The sequence below is a fragment of the Mytilus californianus genome, unplaced genomic scaffold (genome assembly GCF_021869535.1).
Source record: "Mytilus californianus isolate M0D057914Y unplaced genomic scaffold, xbMytCali1.0.p SCAF_9, whole genome shotgun sequence".
Lineage (NCBI taxonomy): Eukaryota > Metazoa > Mollusca > Bivalvia > Mytilida > Mytilidae > Mytilus > Mytilus californianus.
Window position 1 is genome coordinate 85135357 of NW_026262745.1, and position 21970 is coordinate 85157326.

The following is a 21970-nucleotide window of genomic DNA, read 5'->3' on the forward strand; positions in this document are numbered from 1 at the left end:
CAAAACAATAGACAGGTGTTTTTACAGTATATCAAGTTTTACATGGTCATAATCAATAAAACAAAAATATGCATGAAACAGAAACACTCAAAACTTTGCTATTACCACCTACTTGTGTCCCATTCCCGCATCTGATATTTTGACTGATTCACGGCTGGTGACGCTTATTGTGTTGACGCATCTGGCCTCTCTCCTGTTCTGAGTTCATGCGATTCCCTCAGTTGTGCTTCTTTCATTTATGTCTTCTTATTCAATTAACCAGATTTGAACACAGATAAACTATTGTGGCGGTAATTTGTTGTTGGCTCAACTCCATCCTTTGTAATATCGGTCAGTAGGCAAACGTTCATTAAATAACAAGCTATCGCCACGTTAGAATTAGACATTGGAAACATTTTGTAAACTCTGGTTATTGATTATTAAATGTGTTATTTCGAAATAAACCCATAGATGTTAAACCAAGCATTTGATTTAAAGTTGTAAATTGTTGTACTCGAAACATGTATCAATATGGCTGACAAATACAAATATTCATATAACTAATTACTTCATCTGGCTCATGCGTTGTTTTGTTTAGTTCTTGTGTCTATGTCTTTTTTTGTCGGAGAGGTCGGGTGTTTTTTTTTTTTTTTTTTTTTTTTTTTTTATATTTTGTGATGGATAGTGTATTATCAATTGTATTTTGTGATAACCGTTATCCTCGATATAAGTTACTTACAACAAGAAATGTAGATAGATGTACGCTTCCAAACTTGATATGGATGGTTGAGATCTCACAAAACATGTTTAACCCCGCTGCATTTTTGCACCTGTCCCAAGTCAGGAGCCTCTTGCCTTTATTAGTCTTGTATGTTTTTTAATTTTAGTTCATTTTAATTTTTTGGAGTATAGTATGACGTCCATTTTCACTGAACTAGAACACATTTTTAATTAGGGGCCAGCTGAGGTCCACCTCCAGGTGCGGGATTTTCTCGCTGCGTTGAAGCCCATTGGTGGCTTTCGGCTGTTATCTGCTCTTTGGTCGGGTTGTTGTCTCTTTGACATATTCCCCATTTCCATTATCAATTTTATTCCCATAGACTAAACAGAGTTTAATTGACTGCACGAGAATTGTTTCAACAGTACTGAATTTACAGTAGTTGATAAGTATGCACATAGACTGAAATACTGAAAATGAATTCATAAAGTTACTGTTCGAGATTGTTTTAAGAGCTGTTTAAAGCAGTATGACCATTTAAGATCAAAACTGGTTTACTTGTGTTACTAAATCATATAATACTGGAAAAGAAATATATCGATGTCAGTTCAAAATATTATAGTTTTACTATGATCTTAATATTTTGGCATGAACAGCAGAATCTTCGGGGAAAACTGATGTTTAAACGAATGTTTCAAATAAAAGAATGCGTAAATGAAAGCATACAAAAATTCCAGTTAATAATCATTTTAAAACAAATTGAACCAATAAATAATCACAAAAGCTATGTGAGTATAATTTTTTTTATTAAAACAATTGCTATGAATCAACAGAGCCGCATACCACCTATATTTGCAATGTCACAATAATTAGCAATAAAATGAATGAAATGCCTAAATTTGATTACATATGCTTGCTTTTGAATAAAATGAGATGCTGATTAGAAGTTTTTTTTCTTAAATAATATATAATTATGAGCTTCCTATAGAGTGAAAGTTAAAAATTTAGTAAATGGAGAATCAGATTATTATTTTTCCAAGGTCAGCAGAAGCAGGTCAAACGACTTATTTTTGTCAATAAATACTAACCGCGTAATGAAAAGAAACGTAGTCACTAGATATCTGTAAATCTTGTCTTACTTAAAAAGTTTCTATTAAAATCAACCAAAGACTTAAATTGAAGGGTTTGGTAGAATGTTTATTGAACAATGGACCATGGTCAATACTGAACATTTAAATCTTTGAATATAGATGTAAGAAAAGATCTAAATCAAGCCAAAGATTAAAGGTACACAACCTCATTCTTTTTGCAAACTTTCTCCTGTTATGTTTAAATTTCTTGTTCAAATTCCAAACGAAAAACGTTATAGTTTATCACATGATACCTGTAAAACTTATTTCTATTTATCGATAGTTGTCAATGTTACCATTTAAAAGATATAGAATATTTATAAAACTATGTAGAATTGTCAATGTCCATTATTTCTATGTGAAAATTGAAAATTGCTTCTTTTTAACCTCCAGGAAAGAAGATGTTCAACCCAATATTTTCGCAAACTTCCTGAACTTTCAAAAGATTAAAACACAAAAAATTGAAAAAAATGAAGAAGTTCTCAGGACTTAAGATATGGTAAATAAGTCTTCAAATTATGTCCTTTAAGTCACACAGCTCTTTACGTATGTCGCTTCTTTAACATCCTTGGCTTTCAAATAGTTTCCTTTAGATATCAGACTAAGGTTTCACAAACATCTTATAACTAAATGCTGACTTTTTTATGACTTACGGTCAAGTTTAAGCGGATGATTTGTTGTGAAATGAAGACCAGGTAAATCCAAAAACGCTCTTCAGACATTTACACAGTGTTGTTTTCATTTGTATACAATCCCATAAGAACAGGACCACAACTTACAAATATTTGCAAACTTTTTGTTAGGTTTAAAAGATAATACTGGTTTCATCCTTTGTAAGTTTTTTAAACAATTACTAAGTTCCATAATATAAAAAAAAATCAACAAAAACAAATCTCCAACAGCCAGGGAACGTCTTTAACATAATTGCAATCTTTATGTGCATCACGTTTGAAAACTGGGAGAGGATTTAATCTCACGAATTAGGTTGCCACTTTTCTCAATCAATCATCATTTAGTACATTGTGGTACAAACCGTTGGACTTCGTCAAACCCGGTCTAAAATTGATCAGCATTTGTAGAAACAAGCCATCTTAATTAATATTTTCCGCAATGACATTTTACAATAACAAAAAGCCAGAAAATGTTAAGGCAGTGCCCGTACGTACGTAAGTCTTTATGATTTACCATGTACTTCTACACTTAAAAGTATTAGATCCCTGCTAATTTGAGTGTAATTAATGATATAGTAGTGTTTTCATTGTCCTTAAGTTCACCTTGTGTTGCCTTTTCTATATAATTTTTGATTGTTAATCATTCACATTAACAAAATACTCCATGCATCTTCTTTATTCATGATATTATTTTACTTTATACAGTTATTCTGTTTGTTATACCAAATTAAAAGCGTTCCCTTCCGTCTCCTGTTGTTCAAAATTCCCGATAATCTCCTCTGAAATGAATAGACAATATGATTTGCAGTAAACATTTTGAAATAAAATGAGTATAATGTTAGGTATATATATATATATAAATTATCCGTTATGCACTGATGTTTACAGATTATATGTAAACTGTTCATTTATTAATAAGATCAACATAACCTTGAAGGGTTGCACATGTTGAATTTTTAGCAAAAATATCAAAATATCTCTTTGGAAACGTTGTTACTCAAATCCATGTATTAATGACAAAATCTGAAAATTTAGCTATTTTGACAGTTTTTGTTTTCTATTTTGCCCTAAATGTAAGAAGATGTTTGAAGAGACGTATATTTTTCATTGTTGTTACCACAATTCGACATTTTTTCATAAAATGTGATCTACCATATACGACTTATCACGGGGTTTGTAGTTTAATGAGCAACGTGGCGGGTGCCACATGTGGAGGTGAATCTGCTTAACCTTACAGGGCACAAGAGATCACCCCGGTGTTGGAGGGATTTGTTTTGTTCAGTATTTGGTTTTCTATATTGAGTTTTGTGTAGTTTGCCTTTTCGTAGTTATTTGTTTTTTGCCATGGCATTGTCAGTTTGTTTTAGACTAATGAGTTTGCATATGCCTTTGGTGTCTTTCGCCTCTCTTTTGGAGCTCTAATGCCAATATGTTAGACAAAAAATGCAAAAACATGAATAATGTTGTCAGAAAAAGTAATGTCTTATGAACATTTGACATTTGGGGGATGTTATCGATAGATTTATAGTACTTTTTGGTTTTCGGATTTATGTTCTAAAAACAGTTATCTTATCATACAATCAATTACATAATCATGACTTACTTTGACAATTGTGATGTTGTTTAAGTTATTTTAACTCGTAATGAACCATAATTTTGTATTATTTTTTATATCATTTTATATTGTCTATTAGTATAACAAGACAAAATATTTTGAACGTCACATTAACATATTGTAACACGTTTTTAACATCTTGCTTTTTTATTAGAGACATCTATGTTGTCGTTACAATCATATTTTTTTACTTTTTAGAAACTTTTAATAAAAGTATCAAAAAAGTTTAATGTTATAAGAATTGACAAGGCTTCATTTATTTTTTATTTCAACAGAAAATGTCAAATATTTGTATGTAATTGAGAAATGAGTCCATGTTTAGAAAGTTGATTATTCTTACCTTTTTATGCAGTCAAAGCAGCTTCGGCTACGAGGACAGCAAATGCAAGTAAATAGTGTCATCAATATAACTACTAAAACAGATGTTAGAACTACGAAAATTATCATTATTATCCTATCTCGTTTACAGTTGTTTGTTGCACCTGAAATACAATTTAAACAATACATGACTTTGTGTTTTTGCGACGGTGAAAATAATTATAAAAAGATGTGGTATGATTGCCAATGAGACACCTATCTACACGAGTTCAAATAAAGTGAATAAACGCAATTATAGCTATATAGATCACCGTACGGCCTTTAACATAATTAACACAACCCATGTCGTATAGTCGGCTATAAACTCCACATAAAAAAATGTAAAACAATTCAAAAGAGAAAATTAATCGCCTAATTTATACCAAAACACTTTACAGAAAACAAATATGAAAGAGCTGAAACAACGACAAGACCTTTCGTTCATCATGTCTGCATAATTATCCAGCCTTCATGTTTAACTCAATTTGATTTTATCTTTATGGTGATTGTTGAATTGCTTTGTTACAAGAGAAGGTTCGATGTTTCACCAAATTGGCCCTTAAATACGAGTATTCAAATTTCCTCTAATTTGCAGATAAAAAACTGAATTTATAGACTTGAATAAAAAATGTTCTTGCAGATTGTATCATTCGAAATTTTGTGCAAAATACGATTGAGACTATATATTTCTGTAAAAAGGTGGCGGTGAGGGTAAAACAACCTTTGTGTTAAATATCGCATGATCATGCTGATAGTGTGTATTGATAAATTGATCAGTGACTTGGTCTTTATGTAAACACATTCATGTAAATCTTATATTTTGCCGGAAAAAAAGTTTTATAGAAAAATGCTTTTATAGAAAAATGCTCGATTTATAACAAAAAAATCCCATAATAAGACGTAGTAAGTGAACTCATCATAGATTATTACTGCAAACGCAAAAAAATTATAAGAACAAAGTGATAAAAGAAATTGTCGATTTGCTACAAAATATTCCTAAAATTAGACGCAGTAAATAAATTATCATAGATTATAACTCTGACGCAAATAAATGTAATTATTTCATTTCTTTTATAAAGAGTCACAGATACATTTACCTCCTTGGATACGAAATTATGCATTGTATATTAGATAAATAAATATTTTTAAAATCATCATCTTTTCAAGAAAACTCACAAATTTAAAAATCAATAGAAACCATTGGATTGTTTATTAGTGATTAATGTACCTTCATTTCAATGCCATTTGTATTGTTTGAATCTACACGACAAGGGAAAATCTCATTGGTTGTCTGCCTTTATTCAGATGACCACATAACCGCCGGTTTGGACTATTGTTGAATCTTTTTGGATTGGGTTATTCCCATTCAGAAATGAATGGTATTCGCTAAACTATGAACCATTGCTGCACTGTGCATAAGAGCGGCATCTTTAAAGTATCATTACTACTTTGATCGGGATTGTTCTCCATTCAACTGTCTGAATTCTAATCGTATTTATCAAAAGCCATGTTCACGACATTAAACTAGTGTTTATGTGTATGATATATATTGGATGAGACAAACCAGAACCATTTCCATTTCAAATATTAGATATAGACTGTCAAGGATTTCAGATAAGTGCATGCACCCATTGTGGTAGTAGTGCACACATCATCTCTATAATCTACTTGATCATTCTTGGCATATACACGACTGAGGGTGGTCAAAACTGGGGATCATTTACCAATACTATACAATCATAGCCTTTGTATGAGGTCGATACGAGTTTATATTGACCAAAGAGAAGCAAATGGACTGAGGACGAAGTCCGAGTTCGATATGCTACTCTAGATCGATATAACATCGTATTGACATTAATCAAAGGCTGCATATTATTTCATTTATCGACAACTATTGCATGAACGATGTAAAATTGGGGATTTCTAGAAAATATATTTTTAGTAACATGCTGTATACCCTGTGCAATATGCTGTTTTTGACCTACGAAAAGCTAAATTCAACAGTACTGAGCAAATACAAATGTACATGTGATCAAGTTTTAACGAATCACAAATCCTTAAAAACATTCAATTAACAATATGAATGGGTATCCTATATCACCAGGAAATGTAAATTGGAAAATAGTTCCTCTGAATTTCCAATAGCTTCCTCTGTGCGAAGTTTTAAATGGACTGATTTGACATCATTAAATGAGAGACATCTGCGATTCGTTTCTGCAGGATAGTGCCCAATCTTATTATTAAAAGCAAATAAGTTATGTAACAGACATTACTTGAGGTTTTATGAAATTTCAAATTTATTACATTTTCTAAAGTGTGTGAATATAAATACAAAAACAACAGTACCTTATCAATATTATAAAGGATGATAGCGTTGGCAACATGGTTTACATTACGCTGTCAGACCTCATATTCTAATCTTTTGGCGACTAGAACGTATTTTCCTTCATTGTGTTATCAAACAAGATGAAATCGATTCTTTCACCAGAAATTATAATGAAGAATTCAACTTTTTAAAATCTATTTTATGATAATGTATATACTTGTATGTGTTACTGTACAAAACTCGAATGGTATGGTATGTAACATAGCTGCTCTTCATACTCGGAATTTATAAATATGGTTATTCAAACCAAAAAAAAATTTTTTTATTACATTTTACGTACAATTTGAACTTTTTCATAGTGATGTTTTAGTTTTATGAATACATAAAGATTAAGGAAACAAAGGACATCATTTTAATATTTTCTTACCTTCATCAGTATTTCTCTGAAGCTCCGGTAATTCATTTATGATCATTCCCATCCCATTCGTATTGTGCAAGTCAATGTGGCAATGGAAGAACCAAACACCTGGATTATCGGCCTTAAACCTGATGATAACGTAACTTCCGGTTGGTACAATTATTGTATCTTTTTGTGGAGGATCCTTCCAATTCAAGTCAGGGTGTTTCCCTTCCGACCACGATTCATTTCTCCATTTTGCATCGTTACAATATCCGCTTTTATCGTTGCAAATTATATCAATTGTGTCCTGTCCCCCGTTTGAGATAATATTACCAGTAGTTTTGTCATATTTACCAAATCCTATTTTCATAATGTAAAACGAATGTCCATGTAAATGTATTGGATGTGACCATCCGGCACCATTGCCAATATTTGTAAGAACAAATTGATATATATTGTTTTTATTGGGACGGCCTATCGTTTTTGAATACGTGCATTCACAAATATTGGATGCGTTGCAATATCGGCAGTTGTAGTCTACTTTATTTGGCTCTGTATATGCATTTACGACCGGAGGACGAAATTTGTGACCGTTCACGGAACCGGGTGTATATCCGTTTACACCGGGAAATCCAAAATTAAAGAATAGTTCTGTTGCATCACCTTCAACCTCGTCTGTCTTCGAGTTTGGATCATTCGATGGCACATCGTTAAAAGTAAAGCAATACCGATTTTCCTGCACTGGAAAATATTCAAAAGGACAATTGAAAACTCTGCAAGCATCAAGAATGCAGTCATTATTATCCGCCTTTGATGGATTTAAATCTATCTTCGTAGGAGACGTCTTGTAAAACATTATAGCTTCGGCTGCATGGTATTCATTTCTCTGTTCCAGTCCATTTTCTAAAGACTCAGCGACAAGTAAATATGTACCAGGAACGTTATCGGTATATAACATAAAGTCTATTCTTTCTCCAGGATGAATTATAAATGACTCAGTCGCTTCTTCCTGGATTTCTCTTCCATCTGAGGCTACAATATATAGTTGACGATGTTTCTCTACAAATACGCGGAATGGATATAAAGTGGCAGCACTTATCACCCTAAATCTATATTTTTGATGCTGTTCGACAATAAATCTATACAGTGGAGCTTCATTGTTTACAGTAGACGATGAATAATAACGTCCACGGCCATTAATTAAACCAGAATGGAATCGGAATCGACTATATTTTGCACCAGATGGATCAAGAGTCTCTGTATATGCTTTTCCTGTCTCTCGGTCGTAATCACCCCACAACATTTTTTGATATAATACTTCAGAACTGTCGTCGTGATTCCAGTCTTGCAAGATTGCTACAAAAACATGTTTTCCTTCTTGTGGTCGTGACACCTTTTCGTGGCCCTTTGGAATAATTATAAATGGCCCATATAGTCCCATTGTCCTTTGGTCGCCAATATGTGCATGGTAAAGATGGGTTCCAAATGGAAATGCTTTAAATTTGTATGTTTGGCTCTGGCCTGGTAATAATGGGTACTGTGTTAAAAACGCTACACCATCCGCTTCAGGGGTCGATCTTTGGTGAATTCCATGCCAATGAATAGTCAAACTATCAGTATGCATCAAGTTCCTAACGTGGACGATCATGTTTTGATTTTCATATGCAGTGATAACTGGTCCAGGAAATCTTCCGTTTATAGAAATAACTTGCTGTGAGTTGAATCCATCCGCTAAAATAAAACTGTCCTCAATTTTTTTTTCGAATTCTGCACCAGTATTGAAATTAACAGCCGCACCATTTTGTGGTTTCAACAAAATCGCCGGTGATCCGGCCCCTTTGTACAACATTGATAAGTCGATTTCTATACTCAGATAGCATTCGCAGACTGGATCATTTTGACGACATGTATTGATCTTACATGATGTTCCTGTTTTCAGAAAATAATTAAACCAGTCTGTGTCTGTTGACTGTGCAGAAAATCCATCCAATATGAACAACATGGATAGCAGATATAATCTAAAAAAGAGGGACGAAAGATACCAGAGGGACAGTCAAACTCATAGATCGAAAACAAACTGACAACGCCATCGCCAAAAATAAAAAGACAAACAGACAAATAATAGTACAGATGACACAACATAGAAAACCAAAGACTAAGCAACACAAACCCAACCAAAAACTGGGGGTGATCTCAGGTGCTCCGGAAGGGTAAACAGATCCTGCTCCACATGTGGCACCCGTCGTGTTGCTTATGTTATTACAAATCCGGTATATAGTATAATTCGGTAAGTCACATTCGTGAAAAGGGAGGGTATTGTAGTTACGACATAAGGAACATATCCGATATCATCTGTGAAACGGTTATTCCATAACGGTCAACCAACTCGTGATGGCGTCCGTAAAATTTACGAAGGGATGACTTCAACTTCACCATTTGGAACTCTTGGTTTAATAGCTTTCTTGTGAGCAGCAATCCTTTATCAAGGAAATCATGATAGGAAACACAAGCTCGGGAATATCGTATCAATTGGGAGATATATACTCCGTATGCAGGCGCTGCTGGAATGTTGCTACATAGAAATGGAAAGTTCACAATTGGGAAGCTGAAATCATCTCTTTTGTCGTAAAGTTTTGTTTTCAACAGACCCTCATTGTCAATTTCTAGATGTAAGTCAAGATATGAGGCAGACTTAACTGTATCTGTAGTATCCTTTATCTCCAGTTCGATGGGATAGATTCGTTCAACATAGTCACCAAATTTTGTATTATTTAGTGAGAGAACATCATCTTTATAGCGGAACGTAAAAAAAATATGTCAGAAAGTTAATTTATCTTTCCTTCATTTAATTAAACTATCATTAGACTCAAAATCAATTAGGATGTAACTAACTTAGAAAAAAGTCATGCATGTTTAAAACCGAACAAATTAATCATATGTGTATATAACCAGTAATAAAAATAAAATCGAGAATGGAAATGGGGAATATGTCAAAGAGACAACAACCAGACCAAAGAGCAGACAACAGCCGAAGGCCACCAATGGGTCTTCAACGCAGCGAGAAAAACCCGCACTTGGAGGTGGTTTTCATTTGGCCCCTAAATAAAATTGTGTACTGTTTTAGTGAAAATGGACGTCACACTAAACTCCAAAACATATAAAGAAACTAGAATTAAAAAAAAACATACAAGACTAACAAGGCCAGAGACTCCTGACTTGGGACAGGCTCAAAAAGGGGGCGGGGTTAAACATGTTTTGTGAGGTCTCAACCCTCCCCCTATACCTCTAGCCAATAACAAAACGCACAGTAAAACTCACTTTACAAGAAGTCCGAGTCCGATATCAGAATATGTAACAAAAAAAAACTAAGCAAAATGACAATGATACATAAATTAACAAAGGACTACTAGCAGTTACTGACATGCCAGCTCCAGACCTCAATTAAACTGATTGAAAGATTATGTCTTCATCATATGAAAATCAGGTACAATCCCTCTCGTTAGGGGTTTAGTATCATACCATCATAAAATATATGAGAAGAACATAACCCGTATCATGCCAACAACTGGTTTTAGAATAAATGTGTTTATTTCCGATGCAAAGACCCTATGAGTGAATCAATATTAATACCAAAATATGCAATCCTTAATGACCTGACAACAGTATGGTAACTATATCCCTTCCGAATAAGTCTGTTTAAAGGTTTGGTTAGCTTGTGAGGTGAATGCCGACATTTTTGTGCTTTGTAAAGAATATTACCATAAAATATTGGATGTAAAATACCTGAACGTATAAGATGTCTGCATGTTGATTTATATTTACGAATGATGTCCTTGTACCGATGATAAAATTTAGTAAATGTTTTGACTAGTTTGTGATATCGAAAACCCTGGTGTAATAATTTTTCAGTTATACAGAAATTTCTTTCGTTGAAATTAAATACGTTGTTACATACACGAGCGAATCGAACAAGTTGAGATATATAAACAACATAAGATGGTGACAAGGGAACGTCACCATCTACAAATGAATAATTAACAATAGGAAATGACAAATCATCTCTTTTATCATACATTTTGGTATTAAGCTTCCCGTGATAGATAGTTGCTTGATTTCTTGATTGACAACATATTTGTTATGTTTGGAGGACGGGTTGATCAACAGACTGTCGGAGTTCCAATGAGAACCAATTGTGCCCCTCTTCTTGCCGACTTATTTCTTTATTATTATGAGGCTGGCTTCATACAGGAACTTCTTAGGAAGAAAGATAAGAAGTTAGCAATATCCTTTAACTTTACGTTCCGCTATATAGATGGATGTTCTCTCACTAAATAATACAAAAGTTGGTGACTATCTTGAACGAATCTATCCCATCGAACTAGAGATAAAGGATACTACAGATACAGTTAAGTCTGCCTCATATCTTGACTTACATCTAGAAATTGACAATGAGGGTCGGTTGAAAACAAAACTTTACGACAAAAGAGATGATTTCAGCTTCCCAATTGTGAACTTTCCATTTCTATGTAGCAACAGCGCCTGCATACGGAGTATATATCTCCCAATTGATACGATATTCCCGAGCTTGTGTTTCCTATCATGATTTCCTTAATAGAGGATTGCTGCTCACAAGGAAGCTATTAAACCAAGAGTTCCAAATGGTGAAAGTTGAAGTCGTCCCTTTAAAATTTTAAGGACGCCATCACAAGTTGGTTGACCGTTATGGAATAACCGTTTCACAGATGATATCGGATATGTTCCTTATGTCGTAACTATAATACCCTTCCCTTTTCACGAATGTGACTTACCGAATTAGACTATTTACCAGATTTGTAATAACATAAGCAACACGACGGGTGCCACATGTGGAGCAGGATCTGCTTACCCTTCCGAAGCACCTGAGATCACCCCAGTTTTTGGTGGGATTTTTGTTGTTTAGTCTTTAGTTTTCTATGTTGTGTCATCTGTACTATTATTTGTCTGTTTGTCTTTTTTATTTTTGGCCATGGCGTTGTCAGTTTGTTTTCGATATATGATTTGGACTGTCCCTCTGGTATATTTCGTCCCTCTCTTAAATAGATATCAAGATCCAGGAAAGGACAGTGTTCATTGTTAGTATTAGCTTTATTTAAATTCAGTTCGGCAGGATAAATCTCTTTAGTGTACATACCGAAGATGTCATTATTGAGAGCCAATATATCATCTAAATATCTAAGTGTTATTACATTTTTGAATCAGATGTTGTTTCGATCGGTCTTTGCTGATTTTAGTCATAAACTGTAACTCATAACAATACAGAAACAGGTCCGCAATAAGTGGTGCACAGTTAGTACCCATGGGAATTCCGATATTCTGACGATATACGGAATCTCCATAGCGAACAAAAATGTTATCTAGTAAAAATTCAAGGGCAGTTATAGTATCAAAGCAGGTCCAATTAACATAGTTCTTTTGTTTGTTGTTACTAAAAAATTACCTAAAAGAGTTCGAACATATATATTCGCATTCCGACTTTTTAAATGTCCATTTAGTCAGGTGTGTGAATTTTTTCTTAATAAGATTATGAGGCAAAGTGGTATATAGGGTAGAAAAATCAAAACTTTGAACAGATTCAAAATCACCAATATAAGCATACACTTTATCAAGTACTTCCAACGAATTTTTGACACTCCAAAAGTAATTTATTCCACTATTTTCAAAGGCCATATTTGAACAATTTATTACCAGGTTTTTGATTGTACCAAGTGTAATAGTAAGTAGAATAGATAGTTTAGTGACATAGTGGAACAATGGCTTGAAGACGAAATAAATCTATATTTGTAAGGAGTTTTGTGCAGAGCTTATGTTTGATACGAGAAACTGGGCTATTATGGTTATTGTTATGAGTAAAATGTTCTTTAAAATGTTGAATAAATATATCAACTGTGTTCATTATCGAATAAAAAAAAATCTAATGATTTCTTGTCAGCTTTTTCTCGTTTTATCCATTTAGAGCAGTAAGTACGGAGTGAGTCGTTGATGATGTTACGACACTCATTCCAATTAATTATTGACGGGGGACGACATTTAGGTCCTTTAATGAGGAATGATTTCAACTCTCGGTCACGAACGATGTTAAGGTCTCCTGTTATAACATGGGAACTGGGGCCATACATGTATTCGGAACTACTGCAATTTCATGACGTAGGTGTATTGTCACTGATATTAACATCTTTACACACTTCGCTGTAATTAAACACATATTTCCGGGTAGATTTTTTGTAAACATAACAAATAAGAGGGAGTTCAGTATTATCAAAATAACCAGGAATTTGTTCTTTAACAGAATGATCATTAAAAATACCGGCAATATTTACAAAATCAAAACCTTTCTTGACATATTTAGTTTTAATAAAAAAAAAAATTGTGATCTTCAGGGCGATCAATTTTTGGAAACAATTTAGAATAACAATATGCAATTATAATTTGGACAATTTCATACTTAGGACTGCAATATGGATTTGTGTTGCATTCCTCCAAAATTTGATGTAATTTCTTAACAGGTAAAAAACAGAGCTTGGTTAATAGATAATGTCTACCGTTGTTTTTTGAAATAGAAATTAGGTCCGAAATATTTGTATTGTTATTACGCAATTTTCTTTGATTGCGATTTATTCTACGCCCATGAGAACGGTTTTTACGAACTGTTTTAGAAACTATATCAAAAATGTTAACAGAATCTGTTCTAGATATATTACCAATTCCCATGATATTGTCATTAAGACCGAGAGGATAGACTGTCTGTAAGTTTTTAATCCAATTTAATTCAATTATTTTTCGTGATCGTACAATATTTTAATGAGATTCCCCAGGCTGCTTATTTACTACTTCTAAAGGTTGAACTGTTGAATATTTAAAAGGATGATTGTGCTTCTTAAGGTGTTGATAAATGATACTTTTGAATTTATGGGTTCTTTTAAAACGATAAAGGTATTCTTGCGTGTGTTTAGATAAATATCGTATGTACTTATTTAAACTGAAGACATTAAACTTTCACACCCTGGATAACAAAGTGACTGTCTATACCAAAGAAGATCATCATTAAAAAGCACATAATTTAGATTATGAACTTAGCGTTTGTTCCTTCTCAACATACATGCTGCTGGGATAATTTTTTTATCTCAGTTTTTTAAATAGCGTTAACATTTTTGGTCTCAAGACTGGTATTCTTTTAGATTGCTGTTATAATTTTGATCTTAATATAGAATTTATAGTGTTGAATAAAGGCAACAGTAGTATACCGCTGTTCGAAATTCATAAATTGATTAAGAAAAAAAACAAATCCGGGTTACAAACTTAAACTGAGGGAAACACATCAAATATAAGAGGAGAACTACGACACAACAGAAATACAACATTAAAATGTTCCACACATTGAAACTGGAAATATTAGAGATTGAAATTGAATATTGAATTTAAAATTGTGAAGTTCACATACCATTTCTGGAATTTGTTGATATTTCGAATCTCATATAACTTCTTTTTTTGTTTGTTGACTGAGATTGTGTAAGTATGTGACTAACAATTAATGAGAATATTAAAGTTCACTTAAATAATATCTTTTTCCTTGTCATACTTTCACGTGCATGAAGCGAAAAGACCTAAAAGCTACCATGCTCATAAATAAGTATACCATATATTGAAATCTGTCGTCTACATAATATACATCGGTGTATATACCGAATATAGATAACGAAGTTGAAGGGCATTCAAAACCAGAAATTTAAAGAATCTGGGAAAATCCTCTTTTTCGTGTTGTAAAACAACTTGAGTCTCTTGAATGATCTAAACACTTTGTTTACAGTTAAATAACAAAAAAGCAGCAAGCATTGTATTTTATGTCACCCAGAGTGTTTACTACTGGGCTGAATATATCCCATGATAACGAACCACAGTGTATTCGGTCTAGTAATTGTACAACTTTATTTGTAGTACCAGGCCAGTGATGTAGTAAACAAATAGCTAAGTGTATGTGCTTCCCTATCGATCTTCTATGTTAACGAGGTAAAAGATGAAGGAAGATGATTTTATTTATTTTTTTAGTTAAAAAAAGGTATTCAAAGTATCACAGTTCAACATGTTCAAGGTAAAGTAAATATTTGTTTTGCCAATTTTACAAAACAAGTATAAAAATAGCATATTTTGTTAAAGTATATATTCAAAGAAAGGGTATTTTTTGGTCATTGGCAGTGCATAATTAGTTTTTGATTGTTATAAGTTTTACAGCTTTATGTGAATTTGTAAATATTCCCGATAAATCCTAAAGCAATTTAAGTTAATAAGCATACATTTACGTACAAAAATAGTTATTGTGAAGCTTTGTGTCCTTTAATGCAGAAATATGGTTACATCTACTTATCCGGTCAAACAGTAAGACTTCAAAATGAACGAAATGCAATGAGTTATTTTAGAAGTTTAATTTTTAGACGAATATTGAAAGTGACATTAAAATATAAACTTGGTATACAAACAGATTGATAAATACATACATTGAGTGTTGAGTTGGTGAATACAATGTCTAAAATATAGTACTTTGATTATGCAGGATTATTTTATTATGAAGAAAATAAAAAAACAAAAGGAAAGGTTGCCGTGCCTAAACTTCTATAGATTTGTGTCCCTCAGCAGAAAAAAAAACTAGTTCAACGAATACTGGTTGGTTTGCATGTTTTAATTCAGTTGACTAAATAAAGGTGAAAATGGCCATAACTCTTTTGATTAATGCACTTTGAAACTGTACAAATGTCATTACACTGTAGTATTTGAGGCAAATAGTACATGAACTACAAGATACATTACATGAAAACAATTTGAAAAAGTAAGGAACATTAATTCATTTTAAATAAAAATATTGAAATTAATGTCAAAGTTTTAGTTTTGTATTCAGTGTTAATTTAGATGTATGCAAGATAAAAGTATAGATGTTTTACATATACAATAATGGATTTTATTCAACACACAAATCAGTCTACTTTTTATCAAGTAAGGGTCAGCTGTTCCGTCCAACATTCATTTTAACATAAAGCTTATAACGAGTAGTCCCCCCCCCCCCCCCAAAAAAAAAAACCAAACAAACAACAACAAAAAACAACAAAAAACAAACAAAAAATAAAAAACAAACCACACACGTATTTATTTGTTCTTCATATGGCGTGTACTGTCTAACGCTGGCAGAAGGCACCCATTTCAGTGGCAAAATGGACTGGTTATATGTTCTAATAGGGCAGTTCAAGCTAATTTCACACGTAAAATGTCCTAACTAAAAATCTCCAAACAACTAAATTCGGAAGTGACCGGACCCAAACTTGTAGTTTTTAGCCCGTATTCATTATCCGGATTCAGTTTAAAAAACATAAGGTAGACCTTAAAGAACTCTAAAAATAACCAAATTTTCAGGAAAAACAAAACGGATCTTCGATACTTATCATTCTGCTTTGTATTTTGCAGTGATGATGATGGACAAAAAATTAAACACAATTTAGGCATTGAAATAAAAAAACAATGAAATTCAAGGCCTTACATAGTATGTCAGATTACATAATTGTATCCATGGACAGTACCTTAAAACATGTAAGGTAGCTCCATCGACCATCTCTATACTTCGACTTTTGTCCTTTTTAATTTTATTTTTATTAAAGCATTACTAAAGCGTCTTTTGTAGGCGAATCATGCGTCTGGCGTACACATTTGTTGTCCTCTTATTAATAAAGAACACATGATTATAAAAGGTAATAACCTGTTTTCCCATTATTTCCTTTATAGACAGATTTGACTGTATGTTCACTTAAAATTTCAATTCTTGATTAAATTTTTGTATAATTGTCTTTTAAAGAGCTATATAATACTTGCAAAAATTGCACATTGAATGATAAACCAAATGAATACCAATACTTCATTTTGACATTAAGAAATATTACGTTTTGTCCAAAATCAGAAGATGTAACATTTTGTCTCCTTGAAAGGGATCAAATGCATGACATTCATTATGTTTAGTACTTACCGACAATTAAATTCCATTTTTGACCCAAAAAACTGTATTACTGAATATTACGGTTGATACAACTTGTCTGCAAATTAGAATTTGTAGGAAAATTGATCGAATAAAGTCATTTTCGTATTCCCGTATGTCGGAAAGTTCGACATATGACTGAAATAATTAACTTATATTTTCAAGTCACATGGCATGAAAAAACACTGAGTGTTTGGATACTTTTAGTATAACTTATCAACAATTATAACAATCAACTATTCTAATTCATGATATTTTATCAGGGAAGTTGTGTACATATCCTTGAACTTTGTGAAATATAATAGTCTAACCTTTGATTTTGAAAACAATAAAAGCTTTTCTACTTCATATTCAAACATGTCCTTTAAAAAAACATTCACCGAATTCTGTATATACTTATTCGTCAACGCGTATTAAAAATAGAAAACAAAATGTTCGCATTTTATTTTCAATTAAACTTTCATAACTTGGATTTCGGATATTGTTCACTATAACTACATTACCATACATGATAAACACAGAAAGTAAAAACAATAAATTGATCCTTCGTACGAAAATAAACTCATCACAGATACCAGAATTGAATTTTGTACGTCCGACGCGCGTTTCGTCTACAAAAGATTCATCAGTGACGCTCAAATCAGAAAGGTTGATAACGCCAAATGAAGTACGAAGCTGGAGAGCATTGACAACCAAACATTTGTTCAAAGATAACTGGCTTATAATTTGTTACGACAGAGGCGCGTTTCGTATTTCATGTATCCAAAAACGAAATATATCATTTTTTCGATGAGGTGGCATTTTTTTTTTAAATGTAGTACAAATTCAAGGGAAAAACAAAAGACTAAAACCGTTGCGTTGACGTCTACAGGAAATACAGAAACAATCGACCGTCTAATTTAATTGTTGCTTTTTTATCGGGAATGTTCGTTTCGAAACTTTTTAATTTTTTTTATAAAATTTGAGAACATTTATTACCAGAAGTGACTGTATTTGAATATATTTTATTGAACTATGGGAGATGGTCTCGTGTTCTTATTTGTTTTCTTCAGTGCAAATAAGTTCATCATAGATACCAGGATTGAAATTTTGTATTTGCGCCAGACGCGCGTTTCTTCTACAAAAGACTCATCAGTGACGCTCGAATCAAAAAAAGTTAAAACGCAGAAGTCATTTCGCTATGCATTTGATATGCAAATGACAGCGATATGGAGATAAAGGTTTTTTTCTGTAATGAAACTAAAAGATTTTGATGACAAGTACATTTAATATAACAGGTGCAAACTATTTTGAAGTCTTAGAAAAAGGAAAATGTCCTTTCTTTGTACCTCTGCCTTTGGATTAAATTTAAGTCAAAGGTTTCTACACATCTCTCATCTTATAAAGTATCGTGACGAAAAAAATGTTTTCTTACGAAATAAATTATTTTGTTGTTGTTAGCTTAACTCCTATTGGCACAATTGTCAGGCTAATTAAGAACGAGAAAAACTTAAAAATTAATTCACATAAATGGATATGCAGGTCGTATCGACCTGGATTCAGACAAGAATTGTCGGCTGCCATAGGAAAATAGGTATTTGGATAGGGAAAAAAAAGTGACCTGCATACATGCCAACTACGGATGCCTGAATAAATGGTTACAATGGTTCTTTAAACGAAGAGCGTTAAACTCTCCCTAAATAATGTATCAAATGCATTGTTGTAATTCCAGGACCTCGTGGCTCTGTATTCATTCTTCGTGTGAGCCGAAGCTGCCCTATCCTTAGAATTGGTTTTGCTGCCTGATGAGAGAAATTCAGATGCTCAAATTTGTATACCTCAGTCAATCTACTGGGCGTTCGACGTGTTCCAGTTATGTAAAATGTATCAAACAATAATTTAACAATTTACACAGTATTAATGTGTACGCAATTAACACATTTTTTGTCAGTTCTATACTAGTGCCCGATGCCATTATCTTAAGCGAACTTTGTTCTTTTAAAATAAGATTGACACATAACTAAATATGTGTGACTATATACAATTATGACCACTTTTCGCCCTACATCTTATCAATACTTATATTGTAGCATTGCACATGTTGCACAAGGCAATGTGTTCAGAGCTATTGTGAATTCTCTTATATCGGTACTTTTTGTTATGGTTTGTGTGTGTTTGTTGCTTTGCTGATGATTCCAGAGTTTTCCAACTGAATTTTATAGTTTGATAGACTATGTTTTCCTGTTACAACAGTGTACCATACTATGAGTTGGTGGGGCTAACAAACAATTTTATTCCCGCCACAATCTTTATATAGCTGTCCCAAGTCAGAATCCCCTCACTCAGTAAGTTGTTGGGGCTGGTTGTTTTCTGCCTTAGTTGTTTCTCGTTTGATGTTTTAGAATCAATCGGGTCGTGGGTTTTCTCTTTTAAATTGTTTCATACTTTATCGTGCCGATCCTTTTCATTAATTACTATACGGTATAGATTTTGCTCATTGTTGAAGTTCATACAGTACTTATTGTTGTTTAAATCCTCGTCAATTAGTTTCTGGATGAAAGTTTGTTCTTTTAACAATTATACTACATCTCCTTAAATTTATATTATAACATTCATCAACCCGGCATCGCAGTTGAACCAGTTCAACTATCCGTATTGAGAAAAGAGTTCTAGGAACTTATATAAATACTTATTATGATAGTTTCTATGCGACTTCCAAACAAAAATAAAATCTTTACATATAACATATTTCAGAAACAACGCCTATATCAATAATAGCAGATGGAGTGTCTTGAATCAGATTTCTTGTGATCTGGATTAATTATTTCAAAACTGAAAGTAGTTTTGTTTGAATATAATGTTATTGACTGTGTAAAAAGTACTAAAAAACATACTGAAAAAATACATATGTGAATGTATACGTAAGAGTCAAGATTCCATATAAGCAGGTTATGTACTTGAGCTTCAATAGTTATATGGAACATTTTTTTGATACGGTGTCGTAATGTTTGTTTTTCTTTGTGGTGATTTTTTGCTATTTATTCTATACAGTTCTTTTAAAGTCAAATGTGCTATGTCTTTGCTGATTTGGATTTTACGTACTGTTTCTTTGTCCACTAGTCCTTAATAAAGGTCTCGAATGATAAATAAGTATATAAAGGATAGATATGCTGGCCATACGTTCATGTTCCCGTCCAACTACAGGACTTTCATTGTGCCTCCCGGGAATTGTCTAGTTTAATTACCAAATTTATAACTAATAACCTCTATTGATTCATTACAGTGGTTATATTGAAAAGCTATCAATGTCCTATCTAAATATTAAGCCCTATAGTCGTTTATTATATCTAAACGTTTTTCGTTATTTGGAGAATTAGGTAACAATAAAATTGAAAATTGAAATGGGGAATGTGTCAAAGAGACAACAACCCGACAAAAGAGCAGAAACAGCCGAAGGCCACCAATTGGCCTTCTTCAACACAGCGACAAGATCCCGCACCCGGATGCGGGCTTCAGCTGGCCCCTTAACAAAAAATGTGTACTAGTTCAGTGAAAATGGACGTCATACTAAACTCCAAAACATATAAATGAACTAAAATTTAAAATCATAAAAGACTAACGAAGGCCAGAGGCTCCTGACTTGGGACAGGCGCAGAAATGCGGCGGGGGTTAAACATGTTAAGTGAGATCTGAACCCTCACCCTATACTTCTAGCCAATGTAGAAAAAAACAAACACACAGCAATACGTAAGTAAAACTCATATTGTTCTACACAACTTTTATTGCCTTAGGACGCTTTAGAGATAGACATATTGTATAGACAACTCAGTATGGCTGAAGACTATGTTGAAATGCACTTCGAACGAATGAAATTGATAACGTGCTGTTTTTATTTTGATTTATAGATGTCATATTGATTATATTTGTCGTCGAGGGTTGCGGTCTCATTTGACGTAAACCTGTATCTTTTTATTCATCTTTAATACATAAGCAAACTGATATGTATTTGCTTGTTAGACATGTATGTGTCCTGGTTGCCTTATATTTTGATATAACGTTCATCTCCACATATTTTTTTTCTTGTTCCATCATTAAAATATGCAACTACTTATTTGTAATTTATAACTAAGCATTTGTAGAAAGTAATTTCAAGTAATTATCCCGTCAGGTCATCGTTGAACCTTTCTTATCTAATTGCAGGAATTTCAAAATGCTATCCAAATGTTTCATTTTATTTTGGTTCCAAATTTTCTTAGCTTTGTTTTGTTTTTGCAGATGTTTTGTTAATAAAGTTGTAATGTAATATGTTATGCCGTTTTTTTGGTTTTAAGGTTTTTTTCTCATTTGAGTAAAGAAGGATTGTGTTTAATTTTTTTTTTTAACTTTTTTTTATGTTGTATGGAAACTTGCTGTTCCCATCTTTTTTTATACTTGTTTCTTTGTTCATATGAGGTAGACTTCATGCATGCACACCAAGAAAAATTAAAAGGTAGCTCTGATTATCCCGTATTTTCGTAAGGACACTATTGAACTAATGGTTCCTAGTGTAAAAGTTGAGTTCATCATTTACGGACGCATTCCTTATTTGGTTTGGGCCCATGTGGCCAAGTGGTCTAAGTAGTCGAACTACTGTATCACTAGCCTGTCAACACTGATGTTGTGAGTTCGAATTCCGCACGTGTTTGGTACACTCAACTCCAATCTGACCGCCACGAAATAGCACAATAATGATTTAATATATTAACGG

The 21970-nt window shown here is 32.8% G+C and overlaps 1 protein-coding gene across 1 annotated transcript; it reads right to left on the minus strand.

The window, feature by feature from the left end:
• Window positions 1-1486: 1486 nt before the first annotated feature.
• On the minus strand, window positions 1487-17401 carry LOC127714742 (uncharacterized). The gene is made up of 4 exons (XM_052220793.1): window positions 17236-17401; window positions 7224-9214; window positions 4454-4595; window positions 1487-3277 (listed from the first exon to the last, which is right to left on the minus strand). Exons 1-4 carry the CDS (start codon window positions 17250-17252, stop codon window positions 3256-3258), a joined length of 2172 nt encoding a protein of 723 aa, XP_052076753.1. The 5' UTR covers window positions 17253-17401; the 3' UTR covers window positions 1487-3255.
• Window positions 17402-21970: the final 4569 nt, after the last annotated feature.

Excerpts from the sequence above, each read along its gene's own strand:
- LOC127714742 (XM_052220793.1), bottom strand. Across the intron at positions 4,596-7,223 it reads TCAGAGAAATACTGATGAAG|GTGCAACAAACAACTGTAAA; the intron begins GTAAGAAAATAT and ends ATTGTATTTCAG. Across the intron at positions 3,278-4,453 it reads TGCTTTGACTGCATAAAAAG|AGGAGATTATCGGGAATTTT; the intron begins GTAAGAATAATC and ends TATTCATTTCAG.